Source organism: Lithobates pipiens, unplaced genomic scaffold (genome assembly GCF_037356315.1).
Source record: "Lithobates pipiens isolate NorthernLeopardFrog02 unplaced genomic scaffold, aLitPip1_a1.2 Scaffold_10, whole genome shotgun sequence".
Taxonomy (NCBI): domain Eukaryota; kingdom Metazoa; phylum Chordata; class Amphibia; order Anura; family Ranidae; genus Lithobates; species Lithobates pipiens.
In genome coordinates this window covers 177,207,115-177,233,834 of record NW_027507686.1, presented here as the reverse complement: position 1 = coordinate 177,233,834, position 26,720 = coordinate 177,207,115, and the positions used below count along the sequence as shown (strand labels likewise).

At 43.2% G+C, this 26,720-nt stretch overlaps 1 protein-coding gene across 3 annotated transcripts in view; it reads right to left on the bottom strand.

Annotated features, from left to right (window-relative positions):
* Positions 1-26,720, bottom strand: part of LOC143935931 (mucin-5AC-like) — a 251,510-nt gene that overhangs the window by 139,469 nt on the left and 85,321 nt on the right. For all 3 annotated transcript variants that reach the window (XM_077460154.1, XM_077460146.1, XM_077460163.1), the window contains 6 exons: positions 25,113-25,238; positions 24,893-25,010; positions 12,072-12,210; positions 10,301-10,411; positions 4,984-5,053; positions 2,539-2,673 (listed from right to left, as the gene is read on the bottom strand). In XM_077460154.1, the coding sequence (XP_077316280.1) occupies positions 2,539-2,673; positions 4,984-5,053; positions 10,301-10,411; positions 12,072-12,210; positions 24,893-25,010; positions 25,113-25,238 (699 nt within the window). The remainder of the gene's footprint in view (positions 1-2,538; positions 2,674-4,983; positions 5,054-10,300; positions 10,412-12,071; positions 12,211-24,892; positions 25,011-25,112; positions 25,239-26,720) is intronic.

The window sequence follows — 26,720 nt, the reverse complement described above, 5'->3', positions numbered from 1 at the left end:
AACCATCCGATTGTGTGTGCGCGGCAAAATTATAAGGTCCCTTTCACATGGACAGACTAATTGGGTTGGCCTGACAGTTTTTTTTAGGTGGACTTGATTAGATCTTCCATTGCCCTCTATGGAGCAGCGGATGTAAATGGGAATTTGTCCGTTTAAGGGCGATACACACAATACGAAAATCGGAAGTAAAATTTGGTTAGCATGGTGCTATCACAGTCGATTCTTTTTCTTCATTAGACAAAAGTTGAATGTGAAGACTATAAAATTTTTGTCGGATGTTTAATTAGTGTGGTTTTCATATGAAAAAAAAAAAAAAAATCGTAAGAGCAAGACTATGCATGCTCAGAAACGAAAGAATACATACAAAACTATTCAACACATTACGTCACTTCTGATGTTGTATTCTGTCGTACGAAAATTTTTGCATAGTGAGTAACCTCTTCACTTTCAACATGAGACTAGCATGCAACAAAAAACGGACAAATGGTTGTCCGAAAATCTGATCGTGTGTATGAAACTTTACACCCGCTGACATCCGATCTGATCCTTTCTGCTAAAAACAGACAGATGGGGGATCAATTCTGCATATATCTGGCAGATCAGATGACAGACGGATGTAAATGGATAGGTGGTCCACTTTCATCCGACCACTCATAGAGGAAATAGGGCTGTGTCCTGTCTTCCGCCTGCTCAGTGTTTATCAGCGAACAAATCCCCCGCTGAGCAGGCGGATCCGCTGGTGGAGTCCGCCCATGTGAAAGAGCCCTACCATAGTTGTAACATCTTGTGAGAATACAAATTTCAGTCTATGGCCTCATACTCACAGGTCATCTGAAAAAGCCCCTCTGAACAACCGAACTGTTGGCAGGAAAATGCGTCATAAAAAATGTGCAAAAAGCTGCAGAATGCACATATGTTTATGTGCTTTTATGTGCATCTAGTGTTTGAGTGTAAATGCGTTTTACTGGCTAGAATATTCATGTATTCTATCCATTGGAATGCATTTATGCGCATACGTTTTAAGCGCCCAGCATTTATTCACATTAGTGTGTTTTTCGTTTTTATTCTGCTAAAACGCTTTTCTCAAGAATGCGTGTTTTTCTTTTTTTTTTTTTCCTGCCTGTAAATGCTGCTTTTGCAATATGCCTGTAAACGCAGGACACAGGAATCTTACATAGAGGAGCTTTTACAGGCTGAAAAAGCAAACAAACATGCAACACCTGTATAAATAGCATTTTTTAAAGCGGAATTCCAGCCAAAAGTGGAACTTCCACTTATACGCTTCCTCTCCCCCTCCCTGCCACATTTGCCCCCTTAACCGCTTCAGCCCCAGAAGATTTTACCCCCTTCCTGACCACAGCACTTTTTGCGATCGCTTTAACTGACAATTGCGTGGTCGTGCGACGTTGCACCCAAACAAAATTTACGTCCTTTTGTTCCCATAAATAGCGCTTTCTCTTGGTCATATTTGATCACCTCTGTGGTTTTTATTGTTTGCGCTATAAACAAAAAAAGAGTGACAATTTGAAAAAAAAGCTATATTTTTTACTTTTTGCTATAATAAATATCCCCCAAAAATATATTATTTTTTTTTTTTTTCCACAGTTTAGGTCAATATGTATTCTTCTACATATTTTTGGTAAAAAAAAATCTCAATAAGCATATATTCATTGGTTTGCGCAAAAGTTATAGCATCTACAAAATAGGGGATAGTTTTATGGCATTTTTATTATTATTTTTTTTTATTAGTAATGACGGCGATCTGCGATTTTTATCATGACTGCCACATTATGGCAGACACATAGGACACTTTTGACACTATTTTTGGACCACTGTCATTTATACAGCAACCAGTGCTATAAAAATGCTGTTAAATGGGGTTAAGTGTGTCCTAGGGAGTGGCTTTAACTGTGAGGGGAATGGGCTACCACTGACATGACAGCGAACACTGCTCCCGATGACAGGGAGCAGTGATCTCTGTCATGTCACAAGGCAGAACGGGAAATGCCTTTTTTACATAGGCATCTCCCCATTCATGCGGCTCCATGACACGATCGCTTGGAGACCGGCAGACATTGAGTCTGCAGGTCCCGTGGGCACGGTCATGCTGTACGCGGCGGCGTGCGCGCTAGCCCCCCTAATTAAGGGGGACGTATAGGTACGCCCATTTGCCCACCGCTGTCATTGTGCCGACCTATATCGGCATGCAGCAGTTAAGGAGGGAGGGGGGAAAGGGGACCTGTTTTTGACAGGTCCCCTTCCCCACTTCCGAAGATTTGGCCGCGGCCCGATCTCCTGGAAGTTTTAAGCTCAACAATTGGAGGCACAACTAAAAAACCCTCTGGTTTGTGTTTCTGATAGGAGTTTTCTAGCTGAAAAAAAAAAAACATTTCTAAATGTCTGTACAAATACATTCTATATGAGCGTTTTTTTTTTATATAAAGAAAACACTGGTGTTTTATTTTCCAGTGTGCATGGACCCTTAATGTACCAGTACCCAGCCAGTGAAATATAAATTTAAGTGTAAGAATATCTTACCACAAGTCTGATGTTCATAAGAAGAATCCAATTCAATATAAACCTGCATTATTGGTACGCACTGAACCATGACAGACATTCCAAACGTTTTAATGTTCAGATAAAATGATGTAGGCTGAGAAATTGTCAAATTGGCTGTGAAAGAAAACATATTGTTAGTCAGAAATGCAATACTGGCTCTCCTCTGCAAGGTTATTAAAGTGGTTGTATAGTCATTTTTATAACTTTTACCTACAGGAAAGCCTATAATAAGGCTTACCTGTAGGTAAAAAAAAATCTCTCCTAAACCTGTATGGTTTACGAGAGATATTCCCCTCGCAATGTGTCGCTGACTGCAGCGGCGCATGCGCACAGGGGATTCTCGGCTGAAAGTCCGGGCAGACGCTGGACCCTGCCGGAAAGAAATCGAAAGCGCGGGAGTGACGATATCGCAGCTCCAGCCACTCACAGCGCTGGAGCCGCGATACCCTGAAGACACGCCGAGGGAACATGTCAGCTCCCTCGGAGATGTCGGGGCCACGTTCTAAGGTAAGTATTTCATAATGAGCTAGTATGGGGTGCATTATGCGTTTTCCTTTGCAGGTCAAAAAAAAAAACTTCAGTGGGTTTACTACCGCTTTAAGACATGGGGTTATTTTTATTTAACTGCAGCCCAAATGATATTGAATAAATTGCTTAAAGAGACCCTCTCACCGAATGCAGCGAACTTTCAGGATGCCTTAGATCAAGCCTGAGGCTCTATTCACACCTGAATGTATCGATCTACTGGCATTTTTTTTTATAAGCTTTTTACAAGTTTTTTTATAAAGCATTTTAGAAGCGTATAAAAAGACGTTTTACAGCTTCCGGTATTTTTGTTTAGCCAATAGAAAGCACTAGGGGGAGGAGATGAAATTAGGGGTGGAGAGCTGCTATTTGAGCAGAGAAAAATAAAATGCTTGTAAAATACTCATGCCAGTAGTTTCTATTGAAGTCTATGGAGCCAAAAACGCTTGTAATCTGCCAAAAAGAAGCTCATGCACTTTTTTGAGCTTCAGGCCTTTTGCTCCAAGCGACAGAACACTCATTAAAATGAATAGGATTTGGCTTGATGAGCGTTTTATTTTAGGTGTGAATGGGGGTCTTATACATTTGTATAATTGTAAGAAGCTTGATGAAGGGATCCAAGGATTATACTGTATCTCTACTAACTTTTTAGCAAATAAAAGAGATCATTTAAACGCCAAACCTTCTATTATTAAATGTTTTTTATTCACTTTCAATATGTCTTTGAACTTTGTAGCACATTTTACATATTTAGAGTCATTCCTTGGCACAACTTCCTCCATCCTTGCACATCGTAGTCCTCTTCTTTTTCTTGAATTAGCAAATTATTGTCAATGCTGGCCAAACAACTAGCAGGTTTTGAGAGGGATAAAAAAAAACCCTGGAAATGTGCCTCCTCCTCACAGCCAGCACCCCAACCCTTTGCCTTATTGTCCCCCTGTGCCTTTCAGTGCCTCTGTGGGGATAGAGGTAGTAGGAAAAGTATCCTGCCAGCTCTGGGAAAGCATGGGGTCCTCCTCTTCCTTCTCCTGCTTTGCCTCCAGTGACCAGTCTATTACACCATGCAGTGTGTGCTCCACCCAGACCACCGGCAGCATTGTGTCACTAATCCCCGCCCTATTACCTACGATACGGAAGGCAGTTACACAATGACAGGAAGCTCAGTGAACTACCCAGAGAGCTCAGCAGTGCCCTCATAGTTCATTAGGAGCTACAAGCTGACAGCTGCAAAGGCTATCGGTACTTGTAATTTTCACATTCACAGATTTTTATGACATAATGACACCATTTTATGGGAGTTTTTCTTTAAGCATGATCTGTAAAACTGCCTGATAGGCTCTGCCTTGGTTCAACTATGCTATTCAGCATGTACTACTTATACCTGGACATTTGCTCCCCTTGCAATATGTGATGTAAATGTGTCATACTCAATATTAAGTATGTAAGGGCCTTGTATTTATAAATAATATTGATCCTTGCTGTATATTTTCATTGGCAGCTACATCTTGGATGCATTCAGTCTTTGCCCCCTCTTGCTCACTGGAGCGCTGGGCTGTGGTGGGGGTGGGAGCGGGCAGCTCAGGCTCTCAGTGGCATGCTGAGAGGCTGAGCCGGGTGTCGGTCCAGGCACGTGGGAAGATGCCGTCCATATGGTTGCGATCTTTCATGAGCCTGGACCAGCTCTGTGACGTCAGCCGACAGCGGGCTTCAGCTGTCTGCTGAAAATGGGTCACAGGAGTGTAGAATGAACTGCACTCCTGTGATCCACAGGAGAACTACATCTAAACAAACTTTGGCTGTACCTCTCCTTTAAGCCCCTGTGTTTTTTTTTCCTTCTTCCTTTCCTAGTATTGTATGAGTTGGGGATCATTTAATATTTACAAATGTGCCCATACTTACCAACTGAAACAGGCAGTTGAATGGTCATCCAATTAAGATAGACGGCACAATTTTCTTTAATATTCACTACCTGCATATAAGACAATCAGCCATCAAAACATGTTCTGGTTTCAGAAGAGTACTTTTTGCAAAGTATTTGTCAAAATAAAATAAAATAAATGTTTTTAGGGCTCATTCACACTAGGCTCAGTCACCTGCTTTTTTTCTCCAGGGAAAAATTAGGTAACTGCAATGACACAGACAACATTAGCTCCCTGTGCATCATGTGCAGACCAGAATGCAGTGCAACATTATGAAACATATTTACATAAAACCGCACCCCACTGTATGGTCTTGCATGTCATTGCACAGCAAATGTAGCGTATGACTGAAGTGTTTATATGCTTCATTATGAAAAAAAAGAAAGCAATGCGATGTGATAAATTGCCCATCACGCCGCCCCCTGCCACACAGCTCTGCAGTCCATAATGTTGTGTGGACAGCAGCAGTTTAGGCCACAGAGCAGTGTGAACAGACCCTAAGAGTTAATGTACAAGTGAGGGTAAAACGGTGCTATGACATGATCATTTCTCAAAATATTTAGGGTTCTTCTACTAAAGGCACATAGGGGGTTATTTACGAAAGACAAATCCGCTTTGCACTACAAGTGCAAGTACACTTGTAAGTGCAAGTAAATGCAAGTGCACTTCCTGCAAGTGCACTTTTAAGTGCACTGAAAGTACCTTGAGGTACCTTGAGGTACCTTGGGGTTGAGGTTGGGAATCTGTGCAGGCCAGTCAAGTTTCTCCACCCCAAAGTCGCTCACCTATGTCTTTATTGACCTTGCTTTGTGCACTGGTTTACAGTCATGCCGGAACAGGAAGGGGCCATCCTCAAACTGTTCCCACAAAGTTGGGAGCATGAAATTGTCCAAATTGTCTTGGTTTACTGATGTCTTAAGAGTTCTCTTCACTGGAACTGGAGGGGTCAAGCCCAACCCCTGAAAAATAACCCCACACCATAATCTTCCCCTCCAACAAATGATTGGACCAGTGCACAAAGCAAGGTCCATAAACACGTGAATGAGCGAGTTTTGGGTGGAGAAACTTGACTGGCCTGCACGGAGTCCTGATCTCAACCCGATAGAACACCTTTGGGATGAATTTGAGTGGAGACTGCTAGCCATGCCTTCTCATTCAACATCAATGCCTGACCTCACAAATGCGCTTCTGGAGTAATATATAAAAAGGAAAACTGTAAGCGCAGAGATATGTGTACCTCTATACATGCAACAGTCACAGTTCATTAGGCCGCGTACACACGCGCGGACTGTTCGCCCAACCTTGTCCGCTGAACAGTGTTTGGGCGGACAGTCCGCTCGTGTGTGGGCTTTCAGCGGACAGTTTCAGCGGACAGTTGGACGGACAAAGTCTTTCGGAAATTCCGAAAAACTGTCCGCTGAAACTGTGTTTGAGCGAACAGTCCGCCCGTGTGTGGGCTTGTCCGCTGTACTTTCGAAATGAGCGGACTGTTCCCGCTCGGAAAGTCCGCCCATTTCGAGCGCGTGTACAGGTAGGCGGGGCCCGCGAAGGAGACGTCGCGGGCTCCGCCGCCTGGAATGGGCTTAAAGGGGAACCCCAACGCCGAAAAAAATCGGCGTGGGGGTTCCCCCCAAGTCCACACCAGACCCTTGTCCGAGCACGCTACCCGGCCGGCCAGGAAAGGGGGGCGAGCGAGCGCGCCCCCCCCCCTCCTGAGCCGTACCAGGCCGCGTGCCCTCAACATGGGGGGTGCCTTGGGGAAGGGGGGGCCGCGCGGCCCCCCCACCCCAAAGCACCTTGTCCCCATGTTGATGAGGACAAGGGCCTCTTCCCGACAACCCTGGCCGTTGGTTGTCGGGGTCTGCGGCCGGGGGGCTTATCGGAATCCGGGAGCCCCCTTTAAGAAGGGGGCCCCCGGATACCGGCCCCCCACCCTATGTGAATGAGTATGGGGTACAATGTACCCCTACCCATTCACCTGTGAAATAAAGTACAAAAAAAAAACACAACACATGGAAAAAGTATTTTATTGCACAGCTCCGGGGGTCTTCCGTCTTCGGGGGTCTTCTCGCCGGACTCCTCCGCTATGTGTGTGTAGCTCTTTTGCTAGCGGAGGAGTCCGGCTTTCTTCCTCCCCGCCGCCGGCCTCTTCTCCCGACTTCGGGGGTCTTGTCCCCCTCTTCGGTTCTTCTGCCGGGCCACGGCGCCTGGTCCGGTGGCCCGGTCTTCTGTCGCCGTCTTCCGTTCTTCTGTCGCCGCCTTCGGTTCTTCTGCCGGGCCACCGCGCCTTCTTGTAGCTCTTTTACAGGCGGTGGCCCGGTCTTCTGTCGCCGCTGTCGTCGCCGCCGCCGCCGCCTTCCGTTCTTGTTCTTCTTCTTGTTCTTCTCCTGGAGATGTTGACTCGACGAGCTCTCCGGCCGGAATGCCAGGGACACGCTCCGCTGCCACTTATATAGTGACAATGGGGCGGTGTCACATGGTATATGTCACATGGGTTGGTCACATGGGTTGATGTCACATGGGGACTATGACATCGTAAGGGGGTGGGGTCACCATGTGACCAACCCATGTGACATATACCATGTGACACCGCCCCATTGTCACTATATAAGTGACCGCACAGCGCGGCTCTGGCATTCCGGCCGGAGAGATCGTCGAGTCAACATCTCCAGGAGAAGAACAAGAAGAAGAACAAGAAGAAGAACAAGAACGGAAGGCGGCGGCGGCGACAGCGGCGACAGAAGACCGGGCCACCGCCTGTAAAAGAGCTACAAGAAGGCGCGGTGGCCCGGCAGAAGAACCGAAGGCGGCGACAGAAGAACGGAAGACGGCGACAGAAGACCGGGCCACCGGACCAGGCGCGGTGGCCCGGCAGAAGAACCGAAGAGGGGGACAAGACCCCCGAAGTCGGGAGAAGAGGCCGGCGGCGGGGAGGAAGAAAGCCGGACTCCTCCGCTAGCAAAAGAGCTACACACACATAGCGGAGGAGTCCGGCGAGAAGACCCCCGAAGACGGAAGACCCCCGGAGCTGTGCAATAAAATACTTTTTCCATGTGTTGTGTTTTTTTTTTGTACTTTATTTCACAGGTGAATGGGTAGGGGTACATTGTACCCCATACTCATTCACAAAGGGTGGGGGGCCGGTATCCGGGGGCCCCCTTCTTAAAGGGGGCTCCCGGATTCCGATAAGCCCCCCGCCCGCAGACCCCGACAACCAACGGCCAGGGTTGTCGGGAAGAGGCCCTTGTCCTCATCAACATGGGGACAAGGTGCTTTGGGGTGGGGGGGCCGCGCGGCCCCCCCTTCCCCAAGGCACCCCCCATGTTGAGGGCACGCGGCCTGGTACGGCTCAGGAGGGGGGGGGGCGCGCTCGCTCGCCCCCCTTTCCTGGCCGGCCGGGTAGCGTGCTCGGACAAGGGTCTGGTGTGGACTTTGGGGGAACCCCCACGCCGATTTTTTTCGGCGTTGGGGTTCCCCTTTAAGCCCATTCCAGGCGGCGGAGCCCGCGACGTCTCCTTCGCGGGCCCCGCCTACCTGTACACGCGCTCGAAATGGGCGGATTTGCCTCCTCCTTACGTGGGCGAGTCCGTTCATTTCAAAAGTTGAGCGAACTGTTTGCCCAACCTTGTTCGTCAAACAGTCCGCTCGTGTGTGGGCAAGTCCGCTCATGCAAATTTTGAGCGGACTGTTTGCCCAAACTGTTTGACGAACAAGGTTGGGCAAACAGTCCGCGCGTGTGTACGCGGCCTTAGTCTATATGATAAGCTAAACAATGGCAGATCCTAAAAGGAGATGATGGTGGGCGGCAGCTATCCTTAGAGAGAAGCTAGCTCTATAATAGGAAGGCAAGGAAACAAAAAGGAAGTGCAATAAGTAAATAAGTACAATTTTCATGACACAGCAATAAATGCACTTACAGGAAGGTGAATAAAATCAGGCTCATCTGTGCTGTGGGCACAAGGTGCAGTCCAGTGGCTGGTCCATCCTAATCCACAGCAACTGTTGCCAGGGGAAGAAACTGTTGCTTCCCCTGGTTCTGCTTCCTGTGACGTCATCGCCTGTGTTCCACCTGCACATCTTGTCTCCCACAACCACCTCCCTGTGGATTAGGATGGACCAGCCACTGGATTGCACCTTGTGCCCACAGCACAGATGAGCCTGTAGAGCCTTTCCAATAGACACACTCCCAAACCTTGTGGACAGCCTTCTCAGAAGAGTTGAAGCTGTTATTTGACAATATAGTGTAGGGAACAAAGGAAGGTACAACTGACAAAAATAAAAAGAATCTTCAAAAAAGAAAATCTGATATTAAAATGAACGTAAAAACAAACTAGGAACTTACACAATCAGTGTTTTTAGTCCAACCTCAAGTTACTTTCCATTCCAACAAATAGATTAATAGAACTTTTATGTCCTGAAAGCTGCATGGCTTAATGGGTATTTATGAAATCACTATGGTCAGCTTCAGGGGACAGTTTGAAAACAATAGCATTGACTTTAATTTAAAAAAGTTTTGGAGTTATTTAATAAATAATAGAACAATGCCTCAAAAATGCACTCATGTGACACCCAGCAGCTTTTGGTAAATGCTGCAACATGTAGTAATTGGCTTCCACTTTGAAATGTATTTTGCTATCTGTTAGTGATCTCTTAGGATCATCTATGTACAACTGCGCTTTCCCACTTTTAAGCTGATAATATGCTGTAAGAGTCCTCTTGTTCAGCTCTGAGGGCTGAATGAGAAAAATGTATTGATTCCCCCATCCATGCCGAACAACATTAATGGACAAATGCGCAGTGCCAGCTATTGTATTTTGACAGTTGGCACCCAAACAGTGGCTGCACGTGACTGGATTCAACTGCTATTTGGTCAGCAGTTTTTTCTACCCAGCTCCCTCAAGTTTCAGATTGAAGGATATCGGGCAGGAGGTTGCTGATAGGGCCATCCATGGCTTAAATTTTGGCATCTTCATCAGGAACCATCTAAAATTCATCCAAGGTAAGTGATCTTCTCCACTGGCCCCTACATTAATTATAGCATACCAGAGATGTCTGACCATGCTAAGGCAGGACACATCTTGCTCAGGCCTTTTATCCAGCATTAGCCTTATTGTGTCATACAGCATCTTCTACGAGTAAACTCTTACATGATCATCCTTATGATTAATAGTACAGTGACCTACTTTAGAGGATATTAATTGGTACTTCATCTGGCCTTGTTGGGATGGGCCTATGTTTCTTTCTGGGTTACAGCTGAGGGTCACCAAAACAAGCTGATATTTCACACTCATACTTACAGTTTCGCCTCCATTTAATACCAGAACTACACCTCTAAGGCAGGATTTGCTCTTAATGATTCCACATCTCCGTAACTCTCCCAGTAACACAAAGTCATGACCAGTGCTGTGCTGCAATACATGACAAAATAGAGAATTAAAGCTTCATAATGTGCATGGGAATCTGTGTTATTTGTCTTTACAGAATGAAGACTACCCAATGCAAGGATATAAAGTATCACCCAAAATATATGATGAATGAGGCATGGTCGTGTTTCCAAAATTAGTTCTCATTGGCTGATTCCAGTGGTAGGCGGCTCCCTGGTCTACAGTTCCAGATCACCCTCAAGCCGAATTATCCAGCTGGCATCCCCCTGAGGTCCCTCGAGGCTCCAGCTCCCCGCTGCCAATGGTACTCACAGCTCACCATCCTAGGGTCATACTGGAAGTTTTTGTTTTCTCCCTGGACTTGGCAAGCCCGCATCCACTGAGCACTATGTGAGTGCAATCCAATCTTGTCATTGATGATTTTTTTTTTTTTTTTTATATATTTGATCACCCAAAATATATAACTATGAAGCCCCATACACACTATCAGATTTTCTGCTGATTTTTTCCTTCAGATTTACCAAAACCACATAATATGAGGTCAAACTTTAGGAGTTTCAATTTGTAAGCAATCAGGCAGGCCCTTCTACTACATGGTCTTGGTAAATCTGAAGACAAAAATCTGCAGAAAATCTGATAGTGTGTATGGGGCTTGATAGTATCACTTTACAGCCTAATAAAAAGGCCATGGTATCTAGTGAGACCAAATGGAAACTTTTAATTTGATTCACCCCATGGAGTCTATTGCTGGCTATTCCATGGAATGTTTACCCAATATCAACAATCTTAAAACATAAGTGAACTTTAACAATGAACTTCTCTTATTTGCTCCCTTTCAGTTTATTAAATATAGTATACCATTGCAAGTGTTTGGTTAAGTCTGTTCAATAAGTGCAAAAAGATCTTGTAATAATCTTGTCAGCTGATAACTTTCTGTGCTGTTTGCCCCTGTGCCACATTCTTACACACGGTCGGACTTTCCGACGGAAAATGTTAATCGGATCTTGTTGTTGGAAAATCCGATCATGTGTGGGCTCCATTGGACTTTTTCCATCGGAATGTCCAACACATTATGTTTGAGAGCAGGATCTAAAATTTTCCAACAAAAAAATCATTTAAATTCCGATCGTGTGTAGACAATTCCGACGGACAAAGTGCCACTCATGCTCAGAATAAATTATGAGACAAAAGCTATTGGCTACTGCCCTCTTTATAGTTCCATCGTATGTGTTGTCCGCATTCTGAACGATCTGATTTTCCATCAACTTTGTGCGACCATGTGTATGCAAGACAATTTTGGGCCAAAATCCATCGGAAAAAATACGATGAATTTTGTTGACGGAATGTCCGATCATGTGCACGGGGCATTATCCATAAAATTATTCCCTACTATCTCTGAGGAGTGGAGAACTCTCCCCTCTATGTTGCGGAGAAGAGAAGAAGAGGAGATGTTTGTAGTCCTGTCCTAGGCAACACTGTTGTTCCATAGGTACAGTGCGTAAGCATTGTCACCTTAGGGCAGGAACAAAATAGGCAAGAAATGCAATTTACATAGTTGTTTGGCTGTCCTATTTATCAACCTCATCCAAAAGAGTACATAAAGGAGGACATAGCCCATGCCATATTTTATTTATTACGGATTATTATCTTTCTAGAATTTTTTTTGTTTTATTACTATTCTTACCTTTGCCAGAACATAACTGCAGTCCCCATTGGTAGTATAATGGAATCCATCAAAGGTTGTAATATGTGATCCTCCTACAACTGAGCAGGTGCCCTTGCAAGGTAGCTCTTTACAGTTCCACTTCCCTCTGGAACATGTGCTGAAGAAAATGCATTGCTGTAAGTCATAATGTATTCTACTATGTAATTACAGTATATTATTTCATTACTGTCAACCAGCTACGATGAGGTCTCATATCTCTGCAGTTTTCATGATGATAGCCATGACACAGGGTCATCCACATAGCACTCATATTTTTTGTGTCCGGTACCTACAGAAATCATAATATGCTCATGCATAGAAGAGGATTTTGCACAAAATAAACATGACAATTTAATGAATGCTGTCTTTGGGCTAAGAATTGCTTATTGTATTTTAAATAAGGGTGGTCAAATACTCATTTGATACTCTCTGCAAAAAGAAGAGAGTGTTTATAATAATATTTTTAAATTTTTTTATTTATATTTTGTAATTTTTTGTAAATATGATGGATTTATAAATTATAATATATGTTGCGCTAACTCAATAACTTTGAATAGAATAATGCATAAACAAATCAAAAAATCAATTACAGGGGGGGGGGGGGGGGCGTGGCTAACCGCCGAGCAGGATGGACGTCTGAATCCTCAGCTCCTGCACCGACCGGACTCTATATCGGAGACATCGCCGCTCAGATTGCCTATACGAACCCCCAATCACACAGGGAGACTGCCGCAGGGCCCAGCTATGTCCCAGGCAAACCGCAAACGCAAGGATTACCAGCCGCCGAAGTAACTGACTGATTACTTTAATCAGCCGCCTTACACAGACATCCAAGGTGGCGCCCGCGACCCTGTCAGAGATTCAACTGCATATACTGACCTCCCTGATGCAGACTAACCTGCAATACCTCTTCAGCAGCACTCTCCTGAATCATCTCTACATAATTCTCCCTCCTCGGCCAGTAATAGCCCAGCAAAGGCACGGATGCGACTGGATCCTGCGGGGCCTAACTCTGAGGTAAGCCCTGCATCTATCTTACCTTCACATCAGCCCTCAGCCATTGCGGCCTTCTCCACATATGACCAGCCTGTTCTGGACACTACCATGAAGGAGATGCTCATCTCCTTACAATCCTCTATACATACTGAGATAGTATCCATGTTTAATAAATTTTCATCTCATATGCTGCACTTGGGACAAAAAATCCAGCGTATTGAACATCACATGGGTGACCTGACTATCACTGTCAATGACCTTGTAGATGCCCAAGATCACACGCATGATGAACAAAAAAAATCCAAGATGGCGGACCTTGAAGACCGCTCTCGACGTAACAATGTCAAAATCAGGGGTATCCCCGAATCGGTCTTGCCTCATGACCTTAACACATACGCCAGAAAAATTATTTCAACTATATTACCTGACCTGTCACCGATGGAGACCATAATTGATCGAATACACCGTATTCCCAAGCCGCCACACCTAGCAGCAACCATACCCAGGGATGTTTTGATGCGGGTGCATTTTTTCCATGCCAAAGATCAGCTACTGTTCAAGTCCCGACATCTAAACAAATTGCCTGAACTGTTCACTGACTTACAGTTATTTGCGGATCTGTCTCAGCATACTAGACAACTGCGCAGACAGCTGATTACCATTACTAAACCATTGTTCAACCACAAAATCCCCTACCAATGGGGTTATCCAACTAAACTCATCGCCACCAGAAATGTAACGAAACACGTTATCACATCAGTCCCTGAAGGCATAAAGCTCCTACAACAATGGGACATCATCCCGGAAGAGCCTGCCACACTGTCCAACACCCGCAGAGGGCCCTCCCAACCCCTCTATCCTAAACAACCCCCTAATGCTCGCTGAAGCATCTCTCCAGGCGATGTTCATTCATTTCATTTTATGCTATGTTTGCTCCGGTCGGTGCCCAGCTTGGGCAGTGTTTACCACAAACTTTTACCCCACTTAGTTTACACAGCCTAGTGTTCTCCGGCTGATTTAAGCTACAGTTTTATTCAGTTCTTTATTGTTCTGCTTACAATTAACGTAGTATTTTACTCTACCTCTTCCCTCCACCCTTTTCTTCTCCGGTTTGCCTCCATCTTGAGAATTATACCTGCAACGACTACAGGAACTCGCCTCCAGGAACCATCTGACACCGTAAAGAGACTCTCCCCTACTGTAAGTACCTACTACTACACCTAACACCTACGCCTGCAATACAATATGCCAAAATTCCTTTCCCTTAATACTAAAGGGCTTAACCATCCAGCGACAAGATCCTCAATGTGGAGGACTGCCCTTCAATCCAAGTGTGACATCCTATGTCTCCAAGAGACCCATTTTAAAAAGCTAGATGAACCTCGCTGTTCTAACCGCCATTTTCCCCATATCTTCAAGTCTTCAGGACGAGACAAACGTAACAGGGTTATGATAGCAATTAAGGACACCATTGCCTTCACCCTACACAACAGCATGGTGGACGAGGATGGAAGGTACCTGGCACTGGACTGCACTCTTGACAAAACCAGATACACTATTGTAAACGTCTACTCCCCCAATACTACCAAACACTATATAATTTGAAAGATGACCCTGACACAATCCAACCCTCCCCTGCAGATATCAATACCTTACTACAAACAATTGACCTACCAACATTATCACAACAACACTTATCCGACCTGAACACTCCTTTCACCCAGTTGGAAGTTCAAAACATCATATCAGCTTTACCTTCAAATAAATCGCCAGGGCCTGATGGCTTAACCAACGAATACTATAAAAAATGTAGTACTACCTTGGCTTCCTACCTCTCCCAAGTGTGCAATGACGCTGCCTCCTCCTATTCTCTTCCCAATGAAATGCTTAACGCTCTGATAATTACACTGCCGAAGCCAGGGAAGGAGCCTAATACACCACAAAACTTTAGGCCAATTTCACTCCTCAATATTGATACCAAAATTTTCGCTAAACTCATAGCCAACCGATTAGTCCGAATTATGCCCACCCTAATCCACCCAGATCAATCAGGTTTCACGAAGGGTAGACAAATTTATGACGCCTCAAGGAGATTAATAAACATAATCCACCATGCAGAGACTAGCAGAACGCCTTCTCTGCTTCTATCCCTGGATGCAGAGAAGGCGTTCGATAGAGTCCATTGGGCTTACCTAGAAGCCACCCTTCATAAATTTGGATTCAATGGCCATATATTTTCAGCAATCATGGCCTTATATTCTTCTCCGTCGGCACAAGTTTACATGGATGGAATAGTCTCCCGCTCTTTCCCAATAACCAATGGCACCCGCCAGGGATGCCCCCTATCGCCACTCATCTTTAATCTGATAATGGAACCCCTGGCAGCACATATCAGAAATTGTAACACTATCACAGGATTTAAAATAGGTCACATCGAACACAAAATACATTTGTTTGCAGATGATGTCATAATGATTCTAACCAATCCCATAACTTCCTTGGCTTCGGTACAACATGTTCTAACCAACTTCGGTTCGGTTTCTTACTATAAGGTCAATGAAACTAAATCATATATTTTAGACCTGGGTCTTGATGCTATTACTAGCAATATTTTACGAAACCAATATGCATACCCTTGGGCCGACCATGGTATATCATATTTAGGCATTGTACTCACCAAATCGGTATCTGGATTATTTCAATCTAATTATGTCAAAACCAAACAAATGCTCATCAAAGAATTGTCCAACCTAACCAAATTCGAACTTTCGTGGTCAGGCAGGCTAGCAGCATTTAAAATGCTCATACTGCCCAAAATACTGTACACATTTCGCACCCTTCCCATCCCCTTAACCAAATCCTATCTCAATTCTTTACAATCTACTCTTACTAACTAGATATGGCAAGGTAAGAAACCTAGAAGCAACCATTCTAAGCTCATTAAACATAAACATGCGGGTGGTATGGGTTATATAGACATCCGGGATTATTACTTAGCCACCGTCCTTTCCCAATTGCGAGAATGGACTAATCCCCCCCCATACCACACTATGGGGAGATATAGAAAATCATGCCACACCAGGCTCTGACCTTAAAAGCTGGCTATATAGCTCCCTGGCATCAGTACCGAACTTTCACCTGTATTCACCAACCATACAGGCATCGATTTCTGCATGGAAGATACTACATAACAGTAAGTGGCCATCCTCCCCCATGAAAGACCTACAGGTACCCCTCCAAACCCTCCAAATCTTATCTCCTGATCTGACCCTCCTTACATGGCTCACGTCACAGGCCTCCACCACGAATGAACTTAGAATTCTCACAGGCTGCAAAACTTTCCCTGAGATCCAGTCCGCGTATGGGGCACCCACTTCAGACTTTCTCACGTACCACAGGATACGTTCCTGTTTGACCACACACACCCACAAAGAAGGAGCACTGCCTTCGAAATTATGAAATTTTTATTCCACCCATGACTCCACGGTTAAAGGTATCTCACTTATTTACCCCTTATTGCAGGAGAAAAATATCTTCTACAAATCCAAACCCTTCTTAGACTGGGAAGCAGACACACAACTACAAATTTCTGATGCCCAGTGGAAACAAGCGTTAAACTCTATTTATAAAGCTACACGGTGCACAGGTTTATGGGAACTGATGACTAAAATCACACTTCGCTGGTACCTGACTCTTCATAGGCTAGCTAAGTTCCAACCCAACACCGCTCCATTATGCTGGCGCAACTGTAATCATACGGGTACTCTATTCCACATCCTATGGCAATGTCCAAGCATAGGACCCCTCTGGTCGAACGTCACACAACTCATTCATGAAGTAAGCAATGTCACCATATCCTTGACACCGCAACTCACTATACTCAACATAATTCCGGAAGATATACCTTACACATTCCACACGGTCCTTACTCATATCCTTCTAGCAACTAGATTGCTTCTAACTAGAAACTGGAAATCCCTAAACCTATCTACTATCCTTGACGTCACCACTTTAGTCCATTCACACTCCACCTACGAACTCTTAGGATCCAGAGGCCTAACTTCATATAATAAAACCCAGGCCAAATGGCTTCCATGGCACAGATAGTACACATCCAAGATAGACTGATCTTATTCCTGATGATTACCTTTTCTTGCTGATATACCTGTAATTGATGGTTTCCTCATTATATAATGTTGCTCTCAAGACCCTACCCCCTCACATTCCCTCCCTCCTTTTTACCCCCCCTCCTACCCTATGTTATGCCACAATAACCCCTACTGAACTTGTTAAGTGGCACACTCATAGATCATATGCTGCTGATACCTGTTTTCTGTTATCTATGCATTTATGTGCCGATGTTATTGTTACTACTGACAATCTCTGTTATGCTATACTAGGATTGTAACAGATGGAATTTACTTTCTATTATTGTACTTTGTGAAATTCAATAAAAAATTAATTTGGAAAAAATCAATTACGGTAAATAGATTCCACTTCAAGTCAATATCCAGTGTAAAAAAGTGCATGTGCAATTGATTATATATGTAAACCTCAAGTCCATAAATAAAAATCCAAAATTCATAAAAGTGCAGAAATGTGGATGTGCAAACAAAATCTTCAATGTCAGTGAGACATGCAATAAAAAGTGTAGTGATTAAAATTGCAGACAAGCTTCAATTCTTAGGGTGTAGTCACAATCTCCTCCACCATCCGTAATCCACCATCCACTAAGTATGCCCCAGCCTCTCACCTTAAGTAAAGACCGTGAATTGATTTATTGGTTTGGTTTGCGCATCAGGGTATTTTATATTCATGTATTTATAAATTGGTTTCATAATTTGCACAAACAAATTTGGAAAGTTTTTATATATAATTTTTTGATTCATGGAATGCTCATTCAGTTAAATCAAGTACCTAAAAAGTCAGCCAATATTGGGCATTTTCAGTAAGTACTGATGTCAGCCTATCACTCTGAGGGTCATTCTACACTGCCCTGAAAGGAGTAGTGCTTCATTTCTGGCTCCCAACAAGGGACTTGATGAGATTTTTATGCTGTGGTTAGGCTTAGCAAGTGACAGAAAACTGAGATTTCGGGAGCAAGTCTTGCACCTGGGAAGATATTCACCATCAAACCTGGTGTGACAATGTGGTTACTACCATTGCTAGTGTAGTGAATTCTGCCCCAGTACTTGTGTCCAGAGACCCTGAGGGAGTCAGATTTTGGATCTCCTACAGTCTCCATCAGGAAGAGTAGGGGGTGGAGTGATCCCTGCCCTACTGTTCCAAAGCCTGCCCCTAAGCTACCTCTGTCTGTACCAGCCCTGGGTTACAGAGGGTTAATTTGGAAGATTTACTTATAGATCACCCTAGTGATTCAACTTTATGGCCTGTACTCAAGTCCAGAAAAGTTCTACCATATCCTTTGCAAAAAAGCCACCTGATTCTTTTGTTCTCCCTGGGTGCTGGAGCTGACTGAACTATCATGCCTGCAGCAGACAGTGAAAAAGAAAGCTGCCTGATTGGGGTCTACCTCCCTCACTACTCTATCCAAAGGTTTGCCTTTAAAGTGGTTGTAAACCCACAAAAAAAATACTCACCTTAGACCAGCAGTGGTCCCAGTGCACAGTGATATCGCTCCTGGAGTTACTTCCAGGTGTCTTGGGCTCCGGAAATGATGTCACTCCCACGCATGCGTGTGTGAGTTGCCTGTAATGGCACACTAGCTGAAGCAACGGCACAAACGTTCTGTTGCTTCAGTGCGCATGCGCCGATGGCGTCGGCACATTCTGATACTGGGGATATCTCCTAAACTGTGCAGGCTTAGGAGATATCTGGGGTAGCTACAGGTAAGCCGTATTATAGGCTTACCTGTAGTGAAAAGTGGATTGCAAGGGTTTACATCCACTTTAATCATACCTTAAGCAGGGAATGCCCAACCTGTGGCCCACAGGCCAAATGTGACCCGCTGAGCCAACTGATGTGGCCTGCAACGTCAAACCTGAACTAACAAGCACAGCCTTCTTTGGGTGATTGCCGGTCCTTCTTAATCTCTGTGGCTGTCATACACAAGCTGCTATTGCAAATGGTTCCCTGTTCTTCTCTTTCTTTCCTAACACATAGACACAGGATGAGGAGCCTTTAGCCAAGTGTATTACATCTAGTGGCATCCATACAGAGGACTATGATGAGGTTGGTGTAATTCCAGGAGCATGTGAGTGCATTATGTGTCATTTTATCTGCTTAACAAAAATGTTTATCGCACTACTAGGGCATGCACTTCCCTGGTTTGTTGTTTTTTGCTTAAATTGTTCACAGTCTTTAGTTTAACAATTCAAGGAATGGCTGCAAAGACCCTGATATAGTGAAGGCTGCAATGCTGGTTTGGAGCTTTTTTGGATGGTTACACATGAGCATGAGAGTGGGATTAATGGTGATCTGGTTGATAAACAAATGTGATTCTTGTGATTGTGATTGTGAAAATTATAAGCCTGATTGTTTTAAAAATAAAAAATGTGAAATTCAAAACCATTTATATTCACTGTGAGACGCTACCAGTTACCAAATCACTGAAGTGGCCCGGGCTCTTCAAATGGTTGAGCGCCCCTGCCTTAAGCAAACCTTTTGCTTTGTCCTGTATGGACAAACGCAGGTTCACTTTGAGTATAATAGGCATTGCATCTCAACATTTATAAAGATAAGACATTTAACTTTCCTCTTTGGCTGTGTTTGCTCTCATCTTTAGAAACACTATTGGGAAGCATCAACAATAGGGGTAAGGATCAGCCTGATATAATGCTGAATAAATAGATAAATAGATCCGCACCCTAGCACATTGCAGTACAAAATTAGACAAACTATTCCTCCAACATTTTAACAACAGGCAACTTTATTGTCATGGAGGAAAAGCCTCCAACAAACAAGCAGTAAATAATTACCAATACAGTTGTGCTCAAAAGTTTACATACCCTGGCAGAATTTATGCTTTCTTGGCCATTTTTCAGAGAATATGAATGATAACACAAAACCATTTCTTTTACGTATGGTTAGTGTTTGGCTGAAGCCATTTGTTATCAATCAACTGTGTTTGCCCTTTTTAAAACATAATGACAACAGAAACTACCCAAATGACCCTGATCAAAAGTTTAGATACCCTGGTGATTTTGGCCTGATAACATGCACACAAGTTGACACAAAGGCATTTGAATGGCTATTAAAGGTAACCATCCATACCTGTGATCTGTTTGTAATTAGTGTGTGTGTATAAAAGGTCAATGAGTTTCTGGACTCCTGACAGACCCTTGCATCTTTCATCCAGTGCTGCACTGATGTTTCTGGATTTTGAGTCATGGCGAAAGCAGTAAAAATGTCAAATTATCTGCGGGAAAAGGTAGTTGAACTATATAAAACGGGAAAGGGATAGAAAAATATATCCAAGGAATGGAGAATGCCAATCAGCAGTATTCAAATTCTAATCAACAAGTGGAAAATGAGGGGTTCTGTTAAAACCAAACCACAGTCAGGTAGACCAACTAAAATTTCAGCCAGGAAAATTGTTTGGGATGCAAAATAAAAACACAAATAACTTCAGGTGAAATACATGAATCTCTGAAAACATGTGGTGTGACTGTTTCAAGATGCACAATAAGGAGGCCCTTGAAGAAAGATGGACTGCATGGTCAAGTCGCCAGAAGAAAGCCATTACTACGCAAATGCCACAAAGTATCCAGCTTACAATATGCCAAACAGCACAGAGACAAGCCTCAAACCTTCTGGCACAAAGTCATTTGGAGTGATGAGACCAAAATTGAGTCAACAAGGCTTATAATGAAAGGTACACCATTCCTACTGTAAAACACAGAGGTGGGTGGCTGATGTTTTGGGGATGTGTGAGCAACAAAGGCACAGGAATATTGGTCAAGATGGATGGCAAGATGAATGCAGTATGTTATCAAAAAATACTGGAGGAACATTTGCATTTATCAGCCAGGAAGCTGCACATGGGACGTACATGGACAGGCTGAGTTGACCTGTCATTGGCTACAGCAGAATAAAGTGAAGGTTGTGGGGTGGCCATCTCAGTCTCCTGACCTCAATATAATTGAGCTACTCTGGGGAAATCTCAAATGTGCAGATCATGCAAGGCTTTTTGTCAAGAGGAATGGGCAGCTTTACCATCTGAGAAGATAAAGAGCCTCATCTACAAATACCACATGTCATTGTTTGAAAAGGGGGCAATACACGGTATATTGGGGTATGTAAACTTATAATCAGGGTCATTAGGGTAGTTTCTGTTCTCATTATGATTTAAAAAGAGTAAACACGGTTAATTGATAATAAATGGCTTCAGCCAAACATTAACCATGAGTGAAAGAAACGTTTTTGTGTTATCATTCATATTCTCTGAAAAATGGCCAAGAAATCATATATTCTGCCACGGTATGTAAACCTATGAGCACAACTGTATATGGCTTTATTTAAAAAGCCACGGAAGTTAATAGAAAATAGCTAGCATTGGAAAAGCCTGAAGATAAACATGATTTTCTTTTTCCAAAGGAACAGACATTATACAATAAGGTCTTGTATGTGTTCACGAATACAGTTTCTATTAGTAAAATGATAAAACTGAATTCTAGGGAGATAAACCACATAAATAATATGTGATCTGTAATACAGCATCAAAAGTATTTTTAAATGCAAACAATGAAAGCACTTTGATTTGACTTGGTGTTAACCTCAGTCATGCAGTCCATATACAGCAGGGCTGAAGTGTGAGAAGAAGCAGCAGCATAAGAAACCAATCAGTTATGATCGGTGCTGCCAAGAAGCATGACGATAAAGAATGCAAAGTGACGTAGATGAGCTCATCACTGTGCTGCTTCTCCTTTTACTGTCCAGTCACAGGCTGAGACTTCCTCTGAGCCCAGGGTGATCTAGGCTCATAGGAAGTGGGTTGAATGATGTTGATATTGCAACAAACGCTGGTTATGTTCTTTTAACTGTCTGTTTATTTCATCTTGCTTTTTATAACTGGATTTCTGCTTTAACCACTTAACAACCACCCATTGCCGATTAACGGCTTCAGGGCAGTTGTTTAACTCTGAGAGGCCGTTAATTAACGGCCTCCCAGAATTCTGCTCTCACACGAGAGCATCCGTGACCGCTGGGTCCAGTGGACCCGGCGCATCACGAATCACGGTAAACGGACGCTCATCGCGGCCGTTTACCACGTGATCGCTCCGTCAAATGACAGAGTGATCACTTGTAAACAAGCCGGCGTCATGTTATGACGCCGGTTCCTCCCTCCCCCTCTCTGTACCGATCGGTACAGCGCAGGGGGAAGAGATCGGTGTCAGCAGCGATGTGGGCTGCATCTGCAGTGCCCACATCGCTGCTCACCAAAAATTAACCCCTCCATTCCCTGCATTACTCTGCAATACCCTGCCATTACTCTGCATTACTCTGCATTACTCTGCAATACCCTGCCATTACTCTGCATTACTCTGCAATGCCCTGCAACACTCTGCAATGCCCTGCAACACTCTGCAATGCCCTGCAACACTCCGCAATACCCTGCAACACTCCACAATGCCCTGAAACACTCCGCAATGTCCTGCAACACTCCGCAACACCCTGCAACACTCCGCAATGCCCTGCAACACTCCGCAACACCCTGCAACACCCTGCAACACTCTGCAACACTCTGCAACACTCTGCAACACCCTGCAACACTCTGCAACACCTTGCAACACTCTGCAACACCTTGCAACACTCTGCAACACTCTGCAACACTCTGCAACACTGCAACACTCCGCAATACCCTGCAATACTCTGCAACACTCTGCAATACTCTGCAACACCCTGCAACACTCTGCAACACTCTGCAACACCCTGCAACACCCTGCAACACGCCGCAACACTCCGCAACACTCCGCAACACTCTGCAACACCCGCCAATACCCTGCAACACTCTGCAATGCTCTGCAACACCCGCCAATACCCTGCAACACTCTGCAATGCTCTGCAACACCCGCCAATACCCTGCAATGCTCTGCAACGCAGTACTCTGCAACGCCATACTCTGAGATACCCAGCCATACTCTGAGATACCCAGCCATAGTCGGTGATACCCTGCAATACCCAGCCATAGACATCCCCCCCCCTCCCGCCGCCCTCCGCCCTCCGGTGCTTCTACCGAATCGCTAATACGATCAAAGCCAGAATCTTTTTTTTTTTCAGGCTTCCCAGCTTAGAGGTGAGATGCGGGGTCTTATTGACCCCACATCTCACTGTAAAGAGGACCTGTCATGCCATATTCCTATTACAAGGGATGTTTACATTCCTTGTAATAGAAATAAAAGTGATCCAAAAAATTATTTTTGGGGAAAAAAATGTCAAACTAAAATAAATAAAGTAAAATGAACAATAAAAAAAAAAGTTTTTTTTAAAGCGCCCCTGTCCCCATGTGCTCGCATGCAGAAGCGAACGCATACGTAAGTCCCGCCCACATATGAAAACGGTGTTCAAACCACACATGTGAGGTATCGCTGCGAACGTTAGAGCGAGAGCAATAATTCTAGTCCTAGACCTCCTCTGTAACTCAAAACATATAACCAGTAAAAAAAAATTAAATCGTCGCCTATGGGGATTTTTAAGTAGCGACGTTTGGCGCCATTCCACGAGCGTGTGCAATTTTGAAGAGTGACATATTAGGTATCTATTTACTCAGCGTAACTTCATCTTTCACATTATGCAAAAATTGGGCTAACTTTACTGTGTTTTTTTTTTTTTAAGCACAAAACTGTTTTTTTTCCAAAAAAAAGCATTCGAAAAATTACTGCGCAAATACCGTGCGAGATAAAAAGTTGCAAAGACCACCATTGTATTCTCCAGGGTGTTTGCTAAAAAAACATATATAATGTTTTGGAGTTCTATGTAATTTTCTAGCAAATAAATGATGATTTTTACATGTAGGAGAGAAATGTCAGAATTGTCCTGGGTGCTCCAGAACACCTGATGGCGCTCCCTGCATGTTGGGCCTCTGTATGTGGCCACACTGTGTAAAAGTCTCACACATGTGGTATCGCCATACTCGGGAGTAATAGCAGAATGTGTTTTGGGGTGTAATTTGTGGTATGCATATGCTGTGTGTGAGAAATAACCTGATAATATGACAATTTTGTGAAAAAAAAAAAGTAAAAAGAATCTTGATTTTGCAAAGAATTGTGGGAAAAAATGACAACTTCAAAAAACTCATCATGCCTCTTACTAATTACCTTGGAATGTCTTCTTTCCAAAAAGGGGTCATTTGGGGGGTATTTGTACTTTTCTGGCATGTTAGGGTCTCAAGAATTGAAATAGGCCGTCAGTACTTCAGGTGTGATAAATTTTCAGATATTGGCACCATAGCTTGTGGACTCTATAACTTTCACAAAGACCAAATAATATCCACCAATTTGTACTTATTTTTACCAAAGATATGTAGTGGTATAAATTTTGGCCAAAATTTATGAAGAAAAAATTACTAATCTGCTAAATTTTCTAACAGAAACAAAGAAAAATTCATTTTTTTACAGAATTTTCGGTATTTTTTCTTTTATAGCACAAAAAATAAAAAACCCAGCGGTGATTAAATACCACCAAAAGAAAGCTCTATTTGTGTGAAAAAAAGGACAAAAATTTCATATAGGTCCAGTGTTGCATGACTGAGTAATTGTCATTCAAAATGCGAGAGCACCGAAAGCTGAAAATTGGTCTGGTTATTAAGGGTGTTTAAGTGCCCAGTGGTCAAGTGGTTAACTTACCATGCTCGACATGGGGTACTGTAGGATAATCCTGGGGAGTAATTTTTACCATCATAGACACAGAAACATTTCTCTTTAGGAATACAGCCTGTGTTGTTTATGTCATCAAGCACAGTGTCTAAGAATGAAACATGAAGTCAGTATACAAGGGAAATAATTGGTGTTTACATACATGAAATATGAACTTGAAAAAGAAAAAAAATACTGGTCGGTGTGTTACCTTTAGGGCAAAAACATCCATCTATGTTGTGGTCTTCACAAACCATGGACCTGTCTGTATTGGAGCATGTATTGAGACAAGGGGAGCCACACTCCTGGCGTACCATGTTTAAAGGGCATGTCTTTGCTGCAAACACAAAAGTGAGCTAAGTATGAGTAAATCATCAATACAAACTAAATGTTTGGCATACAGCACCCAAAATAAGTTTAGGAAAACTCTCCCTTATTTTTGTATTAACTGTCTATGAGGCATGGATAAAAAAATCTGAAGGGCATTTTATCCTAATAGAAGAGATGGGTTCACTACAACTACCATTAGCAGGTCCAGGACTTTTTTGTAGGCTTACATATCATTTTTTACTAGGAAAACTAGACAATTTAAAATTTTTAAATATGGCTTAGAACTGGGTTTATGGTAAAAATTAAGCCCAGCTCAAGTCTCGCATGTTTTTCATGCTCAGGCAGAATCGACTACTCTGGAACCACATTAACCAGCCATATTAAAGGATACAACTCAGAACTCTGACAAAAAAGGGATGATATCCTGGTTATATACCAGTTTACTGATCGCTCAACAAGCCACTGGGCATTTACCATGTAGCAGAGGATGGAGGATGTTGGAGATAGGGGTGATAAAGGGGAAATGGCTTTATCCTCAATACTGCACGAATCTTTATCCTCAACACAACTACCTAACTTTTTATTTACATGGGATCTGTAGAACACATGTAAAAAAAACTTGGAGTAGAAGCCAGTCACTGATTTGTCCTAAATGTCCTAAACTAATAAGATAGTTTTCAGATATAACTGGCACAATAAGGTTGATTTACTAAAGGCAAATAGACTTTTGCGCTTTTACAAGTGCAATTGCTGCAGATCTTAGTAAATGAAGTAAAGCTTCACTTTACAAAGAATATCCAATCACATGCAAAGAAAAAAAAAACAGCATATGTTCTCGTACATGATTGGATGATGGAAGCAGAACTCCCTCTCATTTATTAAGCTCTGGTGCAACTGCGCTTGCAAAAGTGTACAGTCTATTTTCCTTTAGTAAATCAACCCCTTTGTCCACTGTTTTTCTTGCTACAGTTTCTCTTGTCTCATTATTTTTACTTGGAATATTGGATGAAGAGCAATATTAACCAACCATTGTTGTTATGTTACAAAGATTATTATTCAAAGCATGTAAACTAGTGGAACATTACTGATTATCCCAACATTCTCCAAAGAAAGGATTGTGAATAGAACAGGTCAACTCTATTTGCCACGTTTACCTATTTTACCTTTAATATTGCATATTTTTTTTTCTTCAATGAGTTTTTATTAAGTTTTTCAAAGACAAACAAAACAAAACATAATACAATAAGGAAAGGAAGATAAGGGTGGGTATCTGGACACAGGATATACAACCATGAGAAATGCAACAATATAAAAATATAAAGTACAAAGTACAGACAGGTGTATTACGTCTCGTTCAGTTAGTAAAAAGCAAAACAAAAATACTTGTATCAGTTAGTGATAGTAAAGTTCTAAAATAAGAGGTGACCACGGATCAATGCCCAAATCTGGTGGTCCATAACTTCCAATCCTTATCGAATTGCTTACAGCA